Here is an 18,908-nt window from a genome sequence, read left to right as displayed (position 1 = left end):
TACATTTTTCCTTTATAAATGCTCTTTACTTTTTATTTAGAACAAAACTCTTGAATAAATGTTTTTTACATTTATTCAAGAGTTTTGAACATGTTAATTATTACAGAGAACATGTTTTGAGAGTTAGCAAGTATTTTTCAGCAAAGCAAGTATTTTTCAAAAATGTTGTCTTAAATGCCATCCTTGCGTTCATGATTACTTATATTTGCGCTTGTTATTTTTAAACAGTTTAATGACAAAATTGTTAAATAAATATTTAATATATATATTCGTTATCTTATTCTATTTTTTTAATATTGCATTAAACTAATACAATATTATCTAAAAAATATTATGATGAAATTTAGTGATTCCTGCTGGAATTTTACAACCACCATTCTTTTACACAGGAGATGTTCCCAGGTATATATTTAACTTTTATGTCTTGTCGAAATATTTACTTATACTTATATTATGATTTAATGTTGTACTTTTATTTTTGGGTTGGGTTTTTAAAAATGGTTTCAAATAAGAAAAGAGAAAAAATGTAATATAAATTTTTTTAAATTCTAATTCACTCCTAACAAGGCTGCAAGCAACTACTATTAAGTCGGGAGTTGATAGAAAACAAAGAATAGATTTAAAGAGCAAGGAAATGGTTGACAGAAAACTTAAAAAGTTGTCGATTGTGTAGTCAGAAAAGCACAAAGATTAGAGAGAAAGTTCTAAATGGTTGAAAAAAAATTAGACAATAAAATGTTTTTAGAGCATGTAAGGACAGATACAGTAAAATGATGTGACTTTGCATAATGAGGAGTCAATCAAGAATGATTTTTTGTTGAAGGAACTAGAAATGATAACTCCTTTAGGCAGTGACAATGATAGTATTTTTAGAAAAGAGAAAGAGATGTAACTTTACAACCATGAGAAAGAGGCTCAAGCCTGGCAACAGGCTCAACTGCATTTACAATGTGTTTTTTTACCTTGTCTAAAAAAGAAAGAGCATCATTAGAAGAACCAGCCCAAATATATATATTTTTTTGTAATTCACCTCCCCAAGACCGAGAAGACCACTGCAGATGAGGAGGCTACTTGTGGATATAATCCTCTCTCTTAACTCTATAACTTCAAAACACGAACCTTGATGAACAAGACTGCTGTTCAGAGAAACAAGTTGAGCGCAGTACTACCAGGGCTGTGGTGGGAATTGAACTCGGGACCTGTCACTTATGAAGCGAGTGCTCTACGACTACACCGCTACCACATTATATGACACATACCACAAATATGACAATAGTATACCATACAGGGGCAAATAAGAAATTTTTTGAGACAAAGATAGCAATCTGTTTTTTCAAAATTAAATCAGGAGTAAGATAACGGTGAGCATGATAACGAGAAGCAAGATACTATTTAGCAGATGCTAACTTAGCAATTTATTGTCTATATGGTTTCCATGAGAGGTCAATAGGAAATGATAATCCAAGTAAATGTAAATAAAAGGACTCAGTGAGAGGGTTTTCATTTATTAATATAGGAATACCGACAGTTTTGTGATAGTTGTTTGTAGCATTTAACAGAGTTTTATTTTAACTGCATCCAGCTGTCTTTTACATGACTGTGGTAGCTGGATGCAGTTAGCATCTGTCCAAAAGTATTTTTACAGAAAAACCAGAGAATTTAGATGTCTGCAAATTATGACTTCCTCTCTATACTTAAATTGTGGATTGCATTAATGTTTATACATACATATTTTTTCTAAAAAGATCTCATTTTTCTCCATGTAAAACACTTTCATCCTTGCTAAATCCAGAGTGGCTCAATAACTGAAATAAAAGTCTTGAAGAACTGGTTAATAATCAGGGGAAATCATTGTAATCCCTTTTAAAATATTAGCAGACACTCTGAAATAAATACTAATAGTTAGGTTGAAAATAAAGCTTAAATTCTACAAAATCCAAATTATATTAGCTATCTACTGTGGCAAACTGGTCCATTATCAAGCATTGCTACTTTTAGAGGCAGATCTCCAGTCTATATTGCTTGAAAAATTTGACAAGCATACTTTTGGTTTTAGCAAGTCAAAAGAAGAATTTCTTCTTCTCATTGCATGAATATACCTACCATTCACTACTTGCATTTACTTGTATTCATTCATTATTTATTTATATTCATTCACTACTTGCATTTGATGCAAGACTTGAATACTTAGCATATTTTGAATTACTTATAGTTCTAACTTGAATACTTATATTTAAAAATATTTAACTTACTATAATAGTTTTATCAATGCAATATATATATATATATATATATATATATATATATATATATATATATATATATATATATATATATATATATATATATATATATATATTTATATATATATACACACACACAATGTAGACATCATGTATGAGAGTATGTAAATTATTATTTTAAAAGCATCAATAAATACAAATTTCTCTTGATGCTAAATTTATTTTTTAAAAGAAATTTTTGCCAGAATGTAATGGCCAGCATCTTTAGCTTAAACGTTTTTGTTTGTTTTGTTTATATCTTATTTTTAAAACAGCAATTCTATTTTATGTCAATGGGATGGTTTCATCTTTTTCTGACATGTGTGCCAAAAATGGTGTCTGAAATTTTGTTGACACATATTGTCCTTCATCTAAATTGATATCATTTTGTTGAGTGGCACATTGGTGGTACTGTATTTCAAGTGTCTCACGAACTTTCCTATCAAACTTTTTAGCATCGACTTTTAGAGTTCTGCAACTGTCCCTGTTAATTTGTTGTGCACAATGTCTCATGTGTATGGCTAATGCAGATCGTTCTGTTTTATTTCCTATTGTACTTTTTTTGAGTTGTTGCAGGCGTGTTTTTATTTGCATTTTTGTTTCACCTATATACTTTTTGCTACAATGACATTTAATAAGGTAGACACCTGAGTGGCTATTTATTTGTAGCATGACTTTCATCTATGTATCAATAAAACGACTTTAAATCAATAAGTGGGTTGGTTTTCAGCGCTGTATTATGTGCTCTTTTTTCAAGGTGTTGAAGAAAAGATTCAACTAAAACTACCATAAACGAAAGACCTAGCGGACCTGAATTTTCAAGTTCATGCATTTCATTGTTCCATAAAAAGTATGGTCGGTATAGACAGAGTTCTATCAGAATATTTATTTATTTCATATTTAATTTTGTTGCTTTTTTTAAATTATCGCTCACCTCCAATAAACTTATGAGTACTTCAGTTGCTTCTTTAAGAGGAATTGATGGGTATAGGTTTATAACGTCCAATGATACCTGAGTTTTGTCACTAGATATGCCCCACAATTTTGCTTTTTCTACAAATTGTTGCGAATTTTTTAATTGAGTTGGGTTTTCATTTAGTATTGGTTATATTAGTTTTATTAAGTAATTTGAGATTCCGTAGTTTGGTGTGCCTTTTGTAGATACTACAACTTGCATTGGGTAAGAATGTTCAGTAATACAGCACTGAAAATCAACCTGCTTATTGATTTAAAGTTGTTTTATAGATACGTAGATGACAATCATGCTAGAGTCCCTAACATTGCCCAGGCTGATCAATTTAAGACAATACTTAATCAACAGCATCCAAATATACAATATACTATCAAATTTGAAAATGAAAAAAAAATACTAATTTTTCTAGACATATGCATAATAAATAACAAAAATGGTAAATATGAATTTAAAATACACAGAAAAAATGCAATTACTAACATTCATGTTAATGCAACATTAAACCATGACCCACAAATTTTAAATGGAATATTCAAGGGTTTCGTTCATAGAGCATCTAATCTATGCAGTCAGAAACATATAGAAAATAAACTGAAATTCCTTATTCAAGTGTTTGTTGAAAATGGTCATAAACAGTCTAATCTCATAAAAATCATAAAAGAAATAAAACGTAAGAACAAAAAATCACTAGTGACTACTAAAAACATAGAAAACATCACCAGTACGTATTCAACAATATCATCACCAATATTATCTCCCAAATTATGTAAGGTGTTTAGGAGGGCAGGATATAAAACAGTCTTCAAATCAAACTTGAACCTAAATTCAATATTAACATCAAGAAATAAATCCAAACTACAAATGAACAGCCACCCAGGAGTCTACCTTATTAAATGTCATTGTAGCAAAAAGTATATAGTTGAAACAAAAATGCAAATAAAAACACGCCTGCAACAACACAAAAACAGTACAATAGGTAATAAAACAAAACGATCTGCATAAGCCACACACATGAGACATTGTGCACAATAAATTAACAGGGACAGTTGCAGAACTCTAAAAGTCGATGCTAAAAAGTTTGGTAGGAAAGTTCATGAGGCACTTGAAATACAGTACCACCAATGTGCCACTCAACAAAATGGTATCAATTTAGATGAAGGACAATATGTGTCAACAAAATTTCAGATACCATTTTTGACACACTTATGTCAGAAAAAGATGAAACCATCCCATTGACATTAAATAGAACTGCCGTTTTAAAAATAAGATATAAACAAAAACAAACAAAAAACTTTTAGGCTGAAGACGCTGGTCACAACAATCCAGCAAAAATTTCTTTTAAAAAATAAATTTAGTATTGAGAGAAATTTGTATTTATTGATATTTATAAAATAATAATAATATATATATATATATAGATATATATACACACATGCTATTTTAGGTCGCTAAGCTATGGTGCTATTGGTTCAATAATTGGCCATGAACTAACTCATGGATTTGATAACACTGGTATATTTTAACATTTTTATATCTAAAGAGTTGTTAAGATGTAAATATAATTTTGTAATAATCGAACATATTAATTGTAAAGTATTAAACTTTTTCAAATTAAATTCCTGAAAAAGTTTGTACCAAAAAATTTGAAATTTTAATCCTCTCCATTTTTGAATAGCCTTCATTTTTGTAGGCAGTTGTCCAATGTATTATTCAGTAGCCTCAAAAGTAGCTGCAAAACTGTTTTAGTTATTTTTAACTGAGCAATTGTATTTTTCAACATCAAACTGTATATTATAATATTTTGTAACATCACCTATATATATATATATATATCAACTATCACTCAACTATCTACTGCTTATTTATTAAATCACTTGAATTTGTTAATATCTATGTTATTAATCTATGTTGTTTAACTTATTGAATATCACTCTTCAACTCATTTTTTTTTCCTGTTTTATAAAAACTCAACTGCTTCTGAAAACTTAAGTATAAAGTCACAATTGCTAGGCACAAAATTTTATTTTTTGACCAGAAAATTGTTGCATTTATTGTGACAATATTGTTGCATTTGTTGTAACAAAGTGAGGAGTTTTGCTTAAATTAATGTAGTTCATGAGACCTGATTTAAAAAAAAGCCTCTGATTTAAAAAAATAATATATAATAAGAGTTAAAGTAGTGTATCAAATATATGTAAAAAAAGATCTGATTTCATCAAGAAGAATGGTAAATAGACAAAGTGAGTAAAAAGTTTACTCAAAACAGTTTAAAAATGAGTTTGTTTCCTGGATTTGCAAGTGTACTGCAAATCACTTTTCTCAAAGAAAATCCCTAAATGTTTCTCCGCCATCATGATTTCATTATAATATTCTTTATAACTCTTTTATGTTCTTTTCGAATTATTCAAGATCAAGAACTTTAAAAACAACAAGACTTTAAAAGATATGATCACTTTCTAATGCCAACCCACAGAGTTTAAGTATGGATTAAGTTAGTAACTTACTGCCTGCAGCATATATTGGCAATTTTTTTTCAGGTCAGGCGTATAATCATCGTGATTTTTTTAATCACCCTTGTGAGTTTTTTAATCACTCTGCTACTAGTAACATGTAATCCAGTACAACATATTGTACACCACATTGTACAAGGCTGAAAGAAGTGCACTTTCTGTTGTTGTTATCTAATGCTGTCATGTCTAAAGTGATATCTATTTTTGTCTGTTGTATAGCTGGAAGTGTCTTAGTTACTGTGTTAGCTCACCTGTATTTTACTATATATATCTATGTTTTTGTTCGGTCCGAGTCTATGGTGCCATGTTCACTCACCCATAAGTTTGCTGTTTGTATGTTTAAGTTGGCCCACACCTCTGGCACAGTGTTCTCTTGCCTGTAAGTTACTGTATAAATATTTTTGTTCTGTGCAAACCTCTGGCATGGTGTTAACTCACCTGTAAGTTATTATATGTATGTTTGTGTTCTGTTTAAATCTCCTTTGTTGTCTTAGCTTAGTTACCAACTAATGACCACAACTATATAAGATTTTTAGTTTTCATCATTTCAATCGTTATTTCTTTTCATTATTGCAAGAAATCAATATAAAAAAGGTGCTGTCTAATGCTAAGTTCCATTATTTCCTGTTTACTAAATCTCATATCTTATATCAGAAGTTAGGCTCTAATAACTTTTAAAAATCTTTAGCAATATAAGTGCAAAACATTCCATTGTTCTGATCTGTTAGGTATTCCTATCACTCTGGTTTCTATCATCAAAGTGATTTTTCAATTAAATTCTTTCACAGCTTGTGGACAACATAAATGTCATAGCCTTAAAAAAATGTAGAACTCTCTTTAATTCTCTCTAAACTACTCAATAAGATCAAAACTTGCTTTCCTGCCCTCTGGAAAATAGCATCTGTGGATTCATTTTCTAAAAACTCTGGAGAGCACTCTGACTCCTCCAACCATCGTAAAATTAGTTTACTCTATTATCAGCAAGGTCTTGGACTCTTCAATTAACAATTTTCTAACATCTCATCTTGAGCCTAATAACTTACCATCTGAAAACCAATACAGATTTTGGTTTTCTTGTTCTACAGCTGAGCTGCTAACTGCTGTAACTGAAAGATTCTATTGTGCATTAGATGAGGCCAAGAACATTTTTTTAAAAGGCTGAAATCTTTATGTTATGAAATCATTATTGTATTTGTATGTATTGTATTGAAGTTGCACTTTTTGTAGTTATGTGTGCAGGTATATTGATGACAGGAATGTAACTATTTCCAAAGATGACATTAAAAATTGTTTTTTTATTTTTGTTATAATCCAAAATATTGAGGTTCAAGTCACCAACCAAATAAACAGTTTTTTTACAATCAAATTATTTTTAATAACACTCATAATGTTCGAACTCTTTAAATGATCCAGAAGGTGGTCTGTATAAGAAGGTATTCTGTATAAGAAGGTGATCTGTTTAAAGCATGGTCAATAGAGAGCCTATGACAACGGGGGGCCTCCCCACCTTTTTTGTAAAGAACAATTTTTTTTTTTAATCTTTTTTTTTATGCCTATATGAGACAAATAATTTAAAAATTAATATTTTATATAAAAATTGTTTGATAAATAAAAAAAAAAATTTTTAATTTTTTTTTTTAAATAAAAAAGACTTCTAATATTTACATGGAAAATTGAGAACAAACTGCTCTATATTCTATCAATTATGTTTTTATGATTAAATTCAAAGTTTTTTAAAACAGAATCTTCAGTCATTTTAACTCTTTCACACTTAAATTTTGCATTTGTAAACAGTAAAAATCAACATGCTATATTTAAAATGATAGAATAGTGAAAAAAGGCATAAATATTTACTTTGTAAAACTATATATTTTCTAAAAGAAAAAAAATATACATCATAAATCTTTCAAAAAAAATTCATACATCAATAATTGCAGAAAAATATATCACATGAAATTTGACCCTAAATAGTACATGCATTTTTAATCTATTGTTTTATAACCTTTTAAGAATAAAAAATGATGTAATTTAAAAAAAAAACTTTAAATAGGAATTATTTATTTTAACTGTGTATATGTACTTTTAGAATTGTCACACAACCACACACCACCTCCCACCCCCGCTCCTCCTGCCTTTTTGAGTGTATGAATAATTCTAAAACAAAATTTTTTTTATTATGGCTAACTTTGAAATCAATCATAAAGTTATTTTCCAAAACATAAAGAGAAAATCAGATATAATTAAATAAGGTAATCAAAAAAAAAGCTACATAATAGTAATATCAATAATTAACTAAATAGTTCCATCAAGTAAAACTCATCCTTGATTGACTCGTCGTTCAGCAAAGTTTCATCCTTTCACATACTCAAATAATTACAAGTTTTATAAGTTTACAATCTTCAGTAAACACTGTTTAATTTAAATGGAAAGCAAATGCGTCATGGTTAAATTTTTAAAGAATGATCAAAATGTATTTAATCTACTTATTATTATTTATTTATATTAATTATGTATTTATTATATTATCATTGTTGAGTAAAAATTAAATTCTAATGATAGTTAATACAATACTGTATAATATAAAATAATAAATGTATATACTTGTGGAAATAAAAGGGTGGGTGAATTTTCATCCTGATCTAATAAAAAGGGGAGGTCTTAATAAATGGTAGGGTGGAAGTTTTTTTTTCTATTAGTAAGTTTATACTTTCTAATTTTGAAGGCTCGTTTACATTAAAAGTTTTTTAATTAGTTTTGAGGTACAGTTTGTTTATAACAAGTAAAAATTAATTAAGAGGGGGAGGAGTCTAATTAGTTTGGGTTGGGTGGAAATATTTTCTGATAACTAATAAACATTCCCTCCTATGTGTTAAGCACCTGAGAGTATGCGTATATGTATGTGTGTATATATGTTTATGTACATACATACATACATACATACATACATACATACATACATACATACATACATACATACATACATACATACATACATACATACATACATACATACATATTATATATACATACATAATATATATACATACATATATTATTATTATTAAAATCAAATATTTAGTAATATATTTATGTGTTATATAGTTTTCAAAAATGTCCAAAAATCTGTGCATTTTTTGATCATTATTGATTGTACACAAGAGATCAGTCACTGTGAGAAAATGTCAATACTGGTTTGATAAATAGGCAGATGTCGAGGATAAGAACAAAATTCATATTAAAAAACATTTTCATGGTTTCACTTAAATAAAAGTTCAGTAGGAATTGAATTAACAAATGTGACTCTCTGGAATTCTCTCTGGAATGTGACTCTCTGGAACAAAATTTATCAATACAAAACACATATGATCTTTATGAGCAAATATAAAGAAGGCATAAGAAATGATGTACATGCTCATATTCTTCAAAAATGTTTTTCAACACCATTTATCATTTTTACAAACTTTCTCTGTCTCAGCAAAAAGATGTTAAATTTTATAATCTAAGTGTTCATCTAGTGTAATCTAAGTGTAAAACTGTTAAGTGATACATGAACTCTTCAGTTTGAAATCTCAAAAATTGATGAAGCCCTGCAAAATGCAACAGATAGTGAAACAATTGCAAAATCACAGTAGATTCAATTGCTTTAAAAATACTAACCTTTAATTTTTTTTTTTGTGTTCAGTCATAATTTGGCATAAATTTTTGTTTAAAATTAATTTAACAAGCAAACAACTTCAATCAATTTCAACGAATATTTTAGAAGCATCAAAATCATTATAAGGAACTTTTTTTTTTTAAGAAATATACCAGAAAAAAGTTTACTCTGCATTCAAACTGCAAAAGAACTTGCTTCTATTTTTGAGGTGAAGGGAAATTTTTTTAACAGAATCTGTTTCAAAATGAAGGAAGAAGAAAGAAAAAAAAAAGGAAGTTTTTTTGAAGAATTTGAGTAAAACAATTAGTGCAGCTGCAGTGTAGTGGTTAGCACCAAGAGGTCAGAGGTTCGATACTGACTCTAGCCCATGACATTGGTAAGAAAGAAGGTGTTAAATTCCTAGTAATTAAGCTTTTCTGCGGTGCTCTGTGTCAAGACCGAAAGAACTTCTGGAAGCACCTTATTAACACCCCAAAAAAATTTATGGACAAAGAATATATATATATATATATATATATATATATATATATATATATATATATATGTGTGTGTGTGAATTTTTTTATCTTTAAGAATGAGGAAAATGATCTGCTAGAACATATATAAGTATGTATATTGCATAAGTCTATATTTTCAATTTGTAGGGCGCAAATTTGATAAAAATGGAAATATTGTGAAAAATTGGTGGTCTGAAAATAGTTTAGAAGAATTCATGGAGAGATCAAAATGTTTTGTGGACCAATATAGCAATTACAAAGTTCAGGATAAATATAATGTATGATATTTTATTTAAAATGTTAAAAAGATGTTTTAGTCTAATGTTTTTTTCATAAATGTTTAACATAAACTTTTATTACAAAATTCAACATAAGTGACAAAATTCTTTAGATAAGTGGAAAATTAACTCTCGGGGAAAATATTGCTGATAATGGAGGTGTAAAAATTTCTTTTCAGGTATATCGATTATTTTTAGAATGTATAAACTTTTTGTTAGTTATAAATATTAAAAAGAAAGAATTTACATATACAGACTTAGATTTGACTGGAAGTGGGAGGTAGGGGGGAAGGATGTTAACCTGTTTACATTAGCAAAATAAGTTTTATTATCTGATATTATATTATATATTATATTTACGAACCTTTCTTGTCTCAGTAAAAAAAAAGTAAAAAATTTTTGATTTTAATAAAATAAAGTTAAAAAGAAAAATTAATCAATATCCTTTATTTTTATTTATATGTAAATACTTTTACATATAAATAAAAGTTACAACTTTAGTGCATGTATTTTTTATTATTAAAGGCTTATTATATAAATAAAGTAATCCAGCCAAAGCAGGTTGAGATTATTTTGAACAGAGACATCCTTTAAAATTCTGTTTAACTAATATTAAAATTAATTCTGGTACATAAAAAAAGTTTCTGTAGGGTCTAATTATCTACTCCTATCCTATCTCATACGTTAACTATGTATAATGGTATAATTTTTTTCCATGTAATTGTATTATTTTTTCTGACAAGATTTTTTTCATGCAATGAATTTACTAACTGTTTAGTGTTTAAAAGCCTTGAAAATAATAGAAATGTGTAATTGCAGGGGGAAAAAAGGTGTTTTATAGAAGTGTTAAGATAAAGTTGTTAAGATAAAAGTAGAAATAATACTTGTAAGTTTAGATTTAATTTGTCATATTTATGGAGGATCTCCAGCTGTATCAAATATTTCTGAAAATATTGATATAGAAACTGCTTATAGTGCAAATGAATTTTTTTCAAACAAATTTGACAACAATAAAGGTTGTTCTTGGTTGTTAACAAACAAAAGCTCCCAAAAGTTTTGACAGAAAAATACTAAACTACTCAACGTTGATCAATAAAATATTACACTGCAAAGGGGAGTTGTTATTACATTAAAATAATTTAAGTTAGTTTATTTTTATAATTTAATTTAAACTATTTAAATTTAACTTATTCACCTCCCCAAGACCAAGGGGTCTTCGGGGAGGTTTAATATGTCTTTGGGGGAGTTATATTAAATAAAAATCCACAAATCTCCATTATAATTTTTAATCCCACAAGGGACACTTGTGGGTTTTTATTTAGTATATAAATTTATATTAACTATAATAATATATATAAAATATGATATAAATTTATGTGAAAATTTGTAAAAATGAAAGTTTTATTTACTAAAAAAAAAGAATTCAATATTATTTTTTTATTATTGCAAAAAAACTACGAGCTAATCAAGCATAGAATCAAGTATGAAATTATTTGATATGTTTGAAACATATAAAAATATCTGGAAAATGCGCTGAGTCACAAAAAAAAAAAATTTTAGGTTAGTTCTATTTCCACATTCTATACCCTGAAATCTATTATCTATTTAAATATTAGACCAATTAAAAATTTTTGGTCCTAAATAAAATAAATAAAAGTAAATAAAGTATAAATTTCTGTTAATGTGCTTAGTAATTTAGTTTTTTTTTGTTTTCTTAAAATCAGTTTACTCAGGCTTAGCGCATTTTGAGTCTAAGTAAACCAATCTAAAAAAGTAAACCAATAATCCTCTCATATGGTAGCACTTAAAATGCTGTTGTTTGGGTACACAAACAAAAGTAAGTGTTAAAATGTAGAATATGAAGTTTGAACTACTTTTCCAATTCTTCTAAACTATTTACGCTTTAGCAGAGTGTTAGCAGCACTCTCTGCATGGATGCTTATACTGTGTATAAACTTTTCACGAAATGAAACTTAAATAAAAGAGAAAGCTGATATGTTTTTGGCTCACTTGTAACCATTGGTCTATCTTGCTTACTCTTGCATGCTTAATACCCGGGAATGAATATTTATTAATTTTCAGAAAATGTTCCCACCCTCCCAAGCTTATAAGGACCGCCACTGCACTCTGACCCCACCACCCTCTCTCGTTTAATTATTTTTTACTTGTTGTTAACAAAAAAAGCTAAATCTTAAAACTAAAAAAAAAAATCATTGTAAACCAGCCTTAAAAGTCAGAAAGTATCTTATCGTCAATGATAAGAATCAAAACTTTCAGTGTAATCAGGCTTTAAAAATTTTAAATCTTGATTCTCGAAATAAATCTCACTTTGTCAAGACAAATCTTTGACATAAATCTTGATTTGCCAAAAATTAGCGTTTAGTTTACTTCAGTTTGAAAAAAGGCTATTAATTTGACCGCCAGCTATACTAAAATAAAATTGTTTTCAATTGCTTTAGATTATTGATACCCCTTTCTACCCCCTCTGCTGCTCAATTATTAAAATTCCCGCTCTTCTTTTTTATCCCACCTCCCCCCCCTCCTCCCCCATCCTTCATTCTTTGTATTTGGCACGCGAGAGTAATAGTAGTTTTTTGTAAGATTGCTGGGGGTTTTATCATCCAAATTTTCCCAGATATGATCAAAAATAATGTTATGTTACCTCAAGTAAGAGCTTTAAACCATTTAAATATGTATGACAGAGATGCTATTGGAGTTGTGTTTTGACACCATGATACAAAAGTTTTGTTAGTGTTAAAACTGCAAAGGGTTGAAATACTTTGCAAAGAATTGTTCACTTGCAAGAAACTTAGCACCAAAGATGATATTTCAGTGTTTTAAATATGATGATGAATACTAAGACTCAAAATCGAAAAATATGTAGGAAGACAAATGAAGGAGCAAAGAAATTGGGACTCTTATAGTTGATGGTATCAATGTACAAAATGAAATTTATTTCTTAAAATCAATTTGCTTAAATATTTTGCAACTATTTAATCCATATAATCAGCCCCGCTAATGGCTTCGAAAAAAGTTGTCTTTTAGACCACTGGAACAAAGTTAAGCAATGTTTTAGAGACTAAGTTTTTAATGGTTTAAATAAAATATAGGATATTTAGAGATGATAATGTTTCTTACTTTTTTTTTTTTTACTAATTTAATTATTTTTTAACGACTTAGGCATATGAGGATTATTTGGCTCATCGAGAAGATAAAGTTTTGCCCAACTTACCTTTTAACAATAGGCAGCTATTTTTTATAGGCTACGCACAGGTAACTATATTTTTAAGAATTTTTACGTAGCATTAAAAATCAAAGCAAAAAGATTTATATAATAATCTATACATGAAACATATGTGTTGTTATTTTGGTAGGAGTATTGCTCAAATGTGAGGGAAAGAACTGAATATATTGCCACACTTAGTGAGATTCATTCGCCTGCTAAATTTAGGTACCTAATTTTTAAACTTTTATATGTAATGAACTTAAAACAATTAATGAAGCCTTAAACCTATCAATAAACAATGTAATCTTTCAGAGTAATTGGCTCGCTATCTAATTCTAAAGAGTTTGCTAGTGTTTTTCGATGCGAAAAGAATGCAGCAATGAATCCAGAAAATAAATGCGTCGTATGGTAAACAATATAACAAAAAAGAACCTTGATTGAAATAAGGAGCCGATTTTATAACTGGAATTTGGTTTAATTTTCTTTAGGAGTTGTCTGTATTTGTATGTGGGTGTGTGCAAATATTGTTAGTTGTTATATTGTAACATGCACTTTTTGTGATCAAAGTGTATAAGCGAAAATTCAAGTGAAAGAGAAACTTAATATTCTGATATTGAAAATACTATTTAGTATTTTCAACAGGTTAGGTTTTATTTATAGAAGTATTAAGAAAAAGGTACATAGACAAAATTAGCATGACCTGTTATAAGAGTTGGGGGTGACAGTGTTGAGAATAATAATTTCAATAGCCTCTAATATGCACGATCCTTTGACAAAACTTTTTTTTTTTTTTAATTTTTTTTGTATCATATTTCAATATTTTGTATTCATTCCGATTTTTTTACATTTTGTAAATATCTATTTAAAAAATAAATATTTATAATTAAGTAACATTTTATTACATTTTCTACATATTCATTAAGATAACAACTATTTTCTAGGTTTTATGAATATTCTTGAACTAAGAATAGAATATAAAAAATATTTTTCTTTGATTTACAATTTATTTTTCTTTGATTTACAATCATTTAATGAAATATTTTTACTTACATAAATACTAATTTTTGACTTTTCATACACTAAATTATATATATATTATATAAACATATACTAAATTTTCATTGAAATGTTTTCTAAATTTTAAACATACTTGAATTGCTAAATACTTTTTATATATTATAAAAAACCATTAAAATTATAATTTTTGTATATTGGAAATAAAAATGTTTAAATTGATTTGTGTTATGATCATTATTGCTTTTTTTTTCACAAAAATTTTGCATAATTTCGTTTGCAGTTTTTTCTTGACAGTTAAACATCAAAAAATGGAGCATTGAGCTTTATAAACACTCACACACCTGAAAAAAAAAAGCTTGAGTATGTTTAATTTGTGTGTTCGACTAATTGCGTTTTGCAAGCAGCCAAGCGTGAACTAACAAACAAATTAAAACGTTGGAAAACAACTATTAAGTTTAAATTGAAACTTATCTTTAATTATCATTAGAAGAAATTTGTATACTATACAAATTAATGAAGTTAAAGATAAGTTTTAAATTTTCAAATTTAAATTACGATTTTTGATATAAAATATAAATACATTAGGCTTTTGATGCCAGAGAAATGACCAATTACTCATGGGGCATGTATGTAGTAATTTATTTATTTACCTTGTGTTATATGAACTATGTTTTCTGTAAAAGTATAAAAAACGCATTCGTTAACACTGAGAGTTCTACGACTGAGGTATGCGTCTCTCAAGAATGTAATATGCTTGCTAATACTATTAAGGGAGCTTTAAATGAAACTGAAGAACCTTGTAACGATTTTTATAATTTTGCCTGCGGCGGTTGGAAAGAAGCGCATAAAATTCCATCTAGTGAAAATGAAATTACTTCATTTACTGTTCTTACTAAAGAAATAGAAGATCAACTCCATAGGCTGTTAGAGGAAGAACCTAAACCAAATGAAAACGAAGCATTAACAAAAGCTCGTTCGTTTTACAAATCCTGCATGGACAATGATACTTTGGAATCTTTAGGAGCCAAGCCCGCTTTAGATTTTATTTCCTATATTGGCGGTTGGTCGCTCTGTAACAATGATGAATGGAAAAAAAGTTCGAAAAAATGGAGTGTTTATGACGTTATGATAAAAACACAACGAAACTTTTATCCCGCACCTGCTTTTTTTACAGTTGAAGTAACTAACGACCACATGAATTCAACAAAGCATTTAATAAAGGTATTTATCTTTAATAAAGGTTATTAAAAATTAAGGCTTTTAGATAACTATATTTTATAACTATATTTTGCCAAATTTATTTACATAAATTGTGCCTTGTTGGTTTGATTAGGTATAATAGCCTATGATAAATAAGATTGCGTATGTCTTTTTATTTATTATAAATCAATAAAAATACTTTTTATATATTTTATTTAATATTTTTAGTTAGTAGCTCCAACACTAATCAAACAATATTGTTATCGATAAAACATTATTAGACTTGCAAAAAATTGATATAATAGTAAATAACCCTCTTTAAAAAAAAACTTATGGCATTTACACAAATGTATTTACATAAACCTTGTCGGTTTTCAGTGAAATTCGGTATTATTGCAAAATTTCATTTAACTTTCAGTTAAATTGAAAAGTTGTTGTTTTTTTTTACTTATTTTAATATATTAGCGGCCGTGGCGCAGTGGTTAGAGCGCTTGCTTTATAAGCAAGAGATCTAGGTTCGAAACGAGCTCTGTACAAGTTTTCGCGTCACGGTAAGGAAGGAGGCGTGAATTTCCTGGTTAAATGCACTTCCGCGGTGCTCTGTGACAAGACCGTTAGGACTTCTTGGAGCACTTAAAAAAACGAACAAAAAAAATATATATTACATGTATATCAACCTGTTTCTCAGCGCAGCGGCCATGCTTTTCATGGTTCGTGTTTCAGAGTTTTATAAAAAAATAAGTAAACCTCGTTGACTAAAGAAAGTAGGTTTGTCTTAGACAAAAATAAATTTGTCTTACAGAAATTGTCTATTCATCACTTATTAAATCTTTTTTATCGCTTTCAAAAAATCCTAAAAGGAAGAAACAGGTGAATTTAATTTAATTAAAAACTTAATATTTTTCACGATCTTTTTTCCTTATCAAATGGACGAAATTTTTCAATAAACGTTGTTAATGCTTTTTTATTGATCTTCATTTAAAAAGTAGGAGTTGTAAACATTGCATAACTTAAATTCTCGGTATTGTTGCATTTTTAGATTTCAGGCTTTTTTCGACGCAAATTGCAGGGCCGACGACACTGGTTTTGAAGTGGAGGGGCACAATCGTTAATTTCTAAAAAAAGTCCTCTATATCTGGAGATTTCTAAAATTAAAAAACCCATTGTCGTCGGGTTTTTTTTTTTGTTTTTTTTGTCGATTGATGCTTTCATGTTTTGAAATATGTTTAACTAAAAAATAATAATTTTGGTTTATAAAATCCAAATTCGGCCCTCAGTTAAATTCGGTTTGCAAGTACAAATTCGTCTTTTAGTTAAATTTGGAGTATGCATATGGCCTAAATTCGTCTTCCATTTAAGTTTGGAGTTTGCATATTGTCTAAATTCGTATTCCATTTAAATTAGGGTCTTGAAAAATCAACTTCACCGGTTCTTAAGCCATATTAGGACGCAAAAATACACTCAGACAAAAGTTAAATAATTTAGCGTCCCAAGACATGCCAAAAAATTGAACCAAGGTTGCTAAAAGAAGACATTAATCTTTTCTAGTCAAAAAGTTTTTAAGTTGTAAAGCAAGTGGCGAAGTAGAATCTCCTAATAATTTTCTACAGTTGTCTGAAAATTTCTGACATTTTTAATGAACTTAATCCAGTTTTCATTCCAGTTGTTTTACATGAGATATAAACAATAGAAAAAATATCAATATTCTAACAAATCGTCTACCCATTTATATTGCCTACCTAAAATATCAATATTCTAACAAATTGTCTAAATGAATAGCGAATAGTTTTAAAGCAATTTTAGAGCGGTTTTTTTCACATTATTGTTTAGTTTTGTATTTTATGTCTTAAAAAGTTATATTTTAAGCATTGGGTCTGAAATTTATGATAATAACTGAACTTACATCGTTTCGATTTTTTTACATCATATTATATAGCATTATATAGATATTGCGAATTTGCAGCAATTAATATTACTTCAATATAATGTTAGATGCAAATCATAACTTTGTAGTTTGCTACAACATAAAAAAAAAATCTAAAGCTAGTCGATGGCTACATGTCGTAGGTTTGTAGCCACATGTCGTAGGTTTGTAGCTACATGTCGTAGCATTGTTTTTACATGTCATAGCTTCGTAGCTACATGTCGTTGCTACATTTCGTAGCTTTGTAGCTGTTTGTAGATGTTTTTTTAGATAAAACTACTAAATTAATAAGAATAAAATAATAATATCAACAAGCAAAAAATAGAAAAAATTCGGTTGGTATAAAAAGAAACCTAGCGTTTTAAATTAAAATCTTGCACTGTGTCAAGTTGGTTTCCAAAGCCGTCTGGAACTATCGTTATTAAATGAAATATTATGTCTAATAATTGCAGCATATTATCTGGCAAAAGTATGAAGAAGTAATGTGTAGTAATATTACATATTGCAAGGTAATCACTAGCTTATCTAGCTAGCGATCCTCGTGGCCAAATTGCTGTCTTTATCGTTACGCGTTGTTGCTAGCTAGTTGCTATCTTATTTAGCAAGCCTCCTGGCCAAATTGCTTTCTTTATTGTTACGAATATGGCTAGCTAGCTAGTGGCTAGCTGATTTCCCACCGGGTAATTTAAACAAAATATTAGACAACTGAGTTTATTAACACTAATTTGTCTGAGTTATATATATTTTGTGTCAATCTTTTGTAATTAGTCTCTAACTGATTTGAGGCAGACACCGCATAATTTGCAATCCGTGTTGCTCTCAAAAAGTATTATTAAGCACCGTCAAAATTCATTTAACTTCACCAATCGAAATTAAATGAGTCAAATAACGAATATTCGTTAAACTTCGATAACAAGGTTTTAACAAATAGTATTAAATAATATATTAAATATAAATTTTATAATATAAAATTTCTTATACATAAATCATGTAATATGAAATATATAATATATGAAATATAATATATATAATATAAAATTTATTACAAAACTTGTAACTCAATTTGCTAACTTTATATAGTCATAATTTTTGAATGCTACGAGATTAGTCTATGAAATTTATTAATGAATATAAATTAAGTTCTATTTCTCTTTTCTATAAATACTACAATGAGCATTGCTCTAAAGAAGTTCATTCTAGTGCTACTCGTCACTCATTTAAGTCTCATACTTTTACTGTGATTGTTCCTAAGTGCTCCAAAAGTTTATATTCGTCTAGTTTTTTTCCTCGAACATCAGTTCTTTAGAATTCGCTTCTTTTATCTTGTTTTCCTGGTTCATACAATT

The 18,908-nt window shown here is 28.2% G+C and overlaps 2 protein-coding genes across 2 annotated transcripts in view; both read left to right on the top strand.

Moving 5' to 3' along the window:
* Positions 1 to 14,308, top strand: part of LOC100206322 (endothelin-converting enzyme homolog) — a 33,653-nt gene extending 19,345 nt beyond the window's left edge. Inside the window, exons 11-17 of the mRNA XM_065813033.1 lie at positions 348 to 402; positions 4,700 to 4,767; positions 10,065 to 10,195; positions 10,309 to 10,374; positions 13,376 to 13,468; positions 13,570 to 13,646; positions 13,734 to 14,308. Coding sequence (XP_065669105.1) covers positions 348 to 402; positions 4,700 to 4,767; positions 10,065 to 10,195; positions 10,309 to 10,374; positions 13,376 to 13,468; positions 13,570 to 13,646; positions 13,734 to 13,833 — 590 coding nt within the window. The 3' untranslated portion in view covers positions 13,834 to 14,308. The remainder of the gene's footprint in view (positions 1 to 347; positions 403 to 4,699; positions 4,768 to 10,064; positions 10,196 to 10,308; positions 10,375 to 13,375; positions 13,469 to 13,569; positions 13,647 to 13,733) is intronic.
* Positions 14,309 to 14,813: 505 nt separating this feature from the next.
* LOC100209841 (endothelin-converting enzyme homolog) overlaps positions 14,814 to 18,908 on the top strand; it is a 36,588-nt gene continuing 32,493 nt past the window's right edge. Inside the window, exon 1 of the mRNA XM_065813031.1 lies at positions 14,814 to 15,659. Coding sequence (XP_065669103.1) covers positions 15,042 to 15,659 — 618 coding nt within the window. The 5' untranslated portion in view covers positions 14,814 to 15,041. The remainder of the gene's footprint in view (positions 15,660 to 18,908) is intronic.

This window comes from Hydra vulgaris, chromosome 12, assembly GCF_038396675.1.
Source record: "Hydra vulgaris chromosome 12, alternate assembly HydraT2T_AEP".
Taxonomy (NCBI): domain Eukaryota; kingdom Metazoa; phylum Cnidaria; class Hydrozoa; order Anthoathecata; family Hydridae; genus Hydra; species Hydra vulgaris.
Note: the sequence above shows the minus strand (reverse complement) of the source record. Positions and strands in the feature narration are given on the sequence as shown.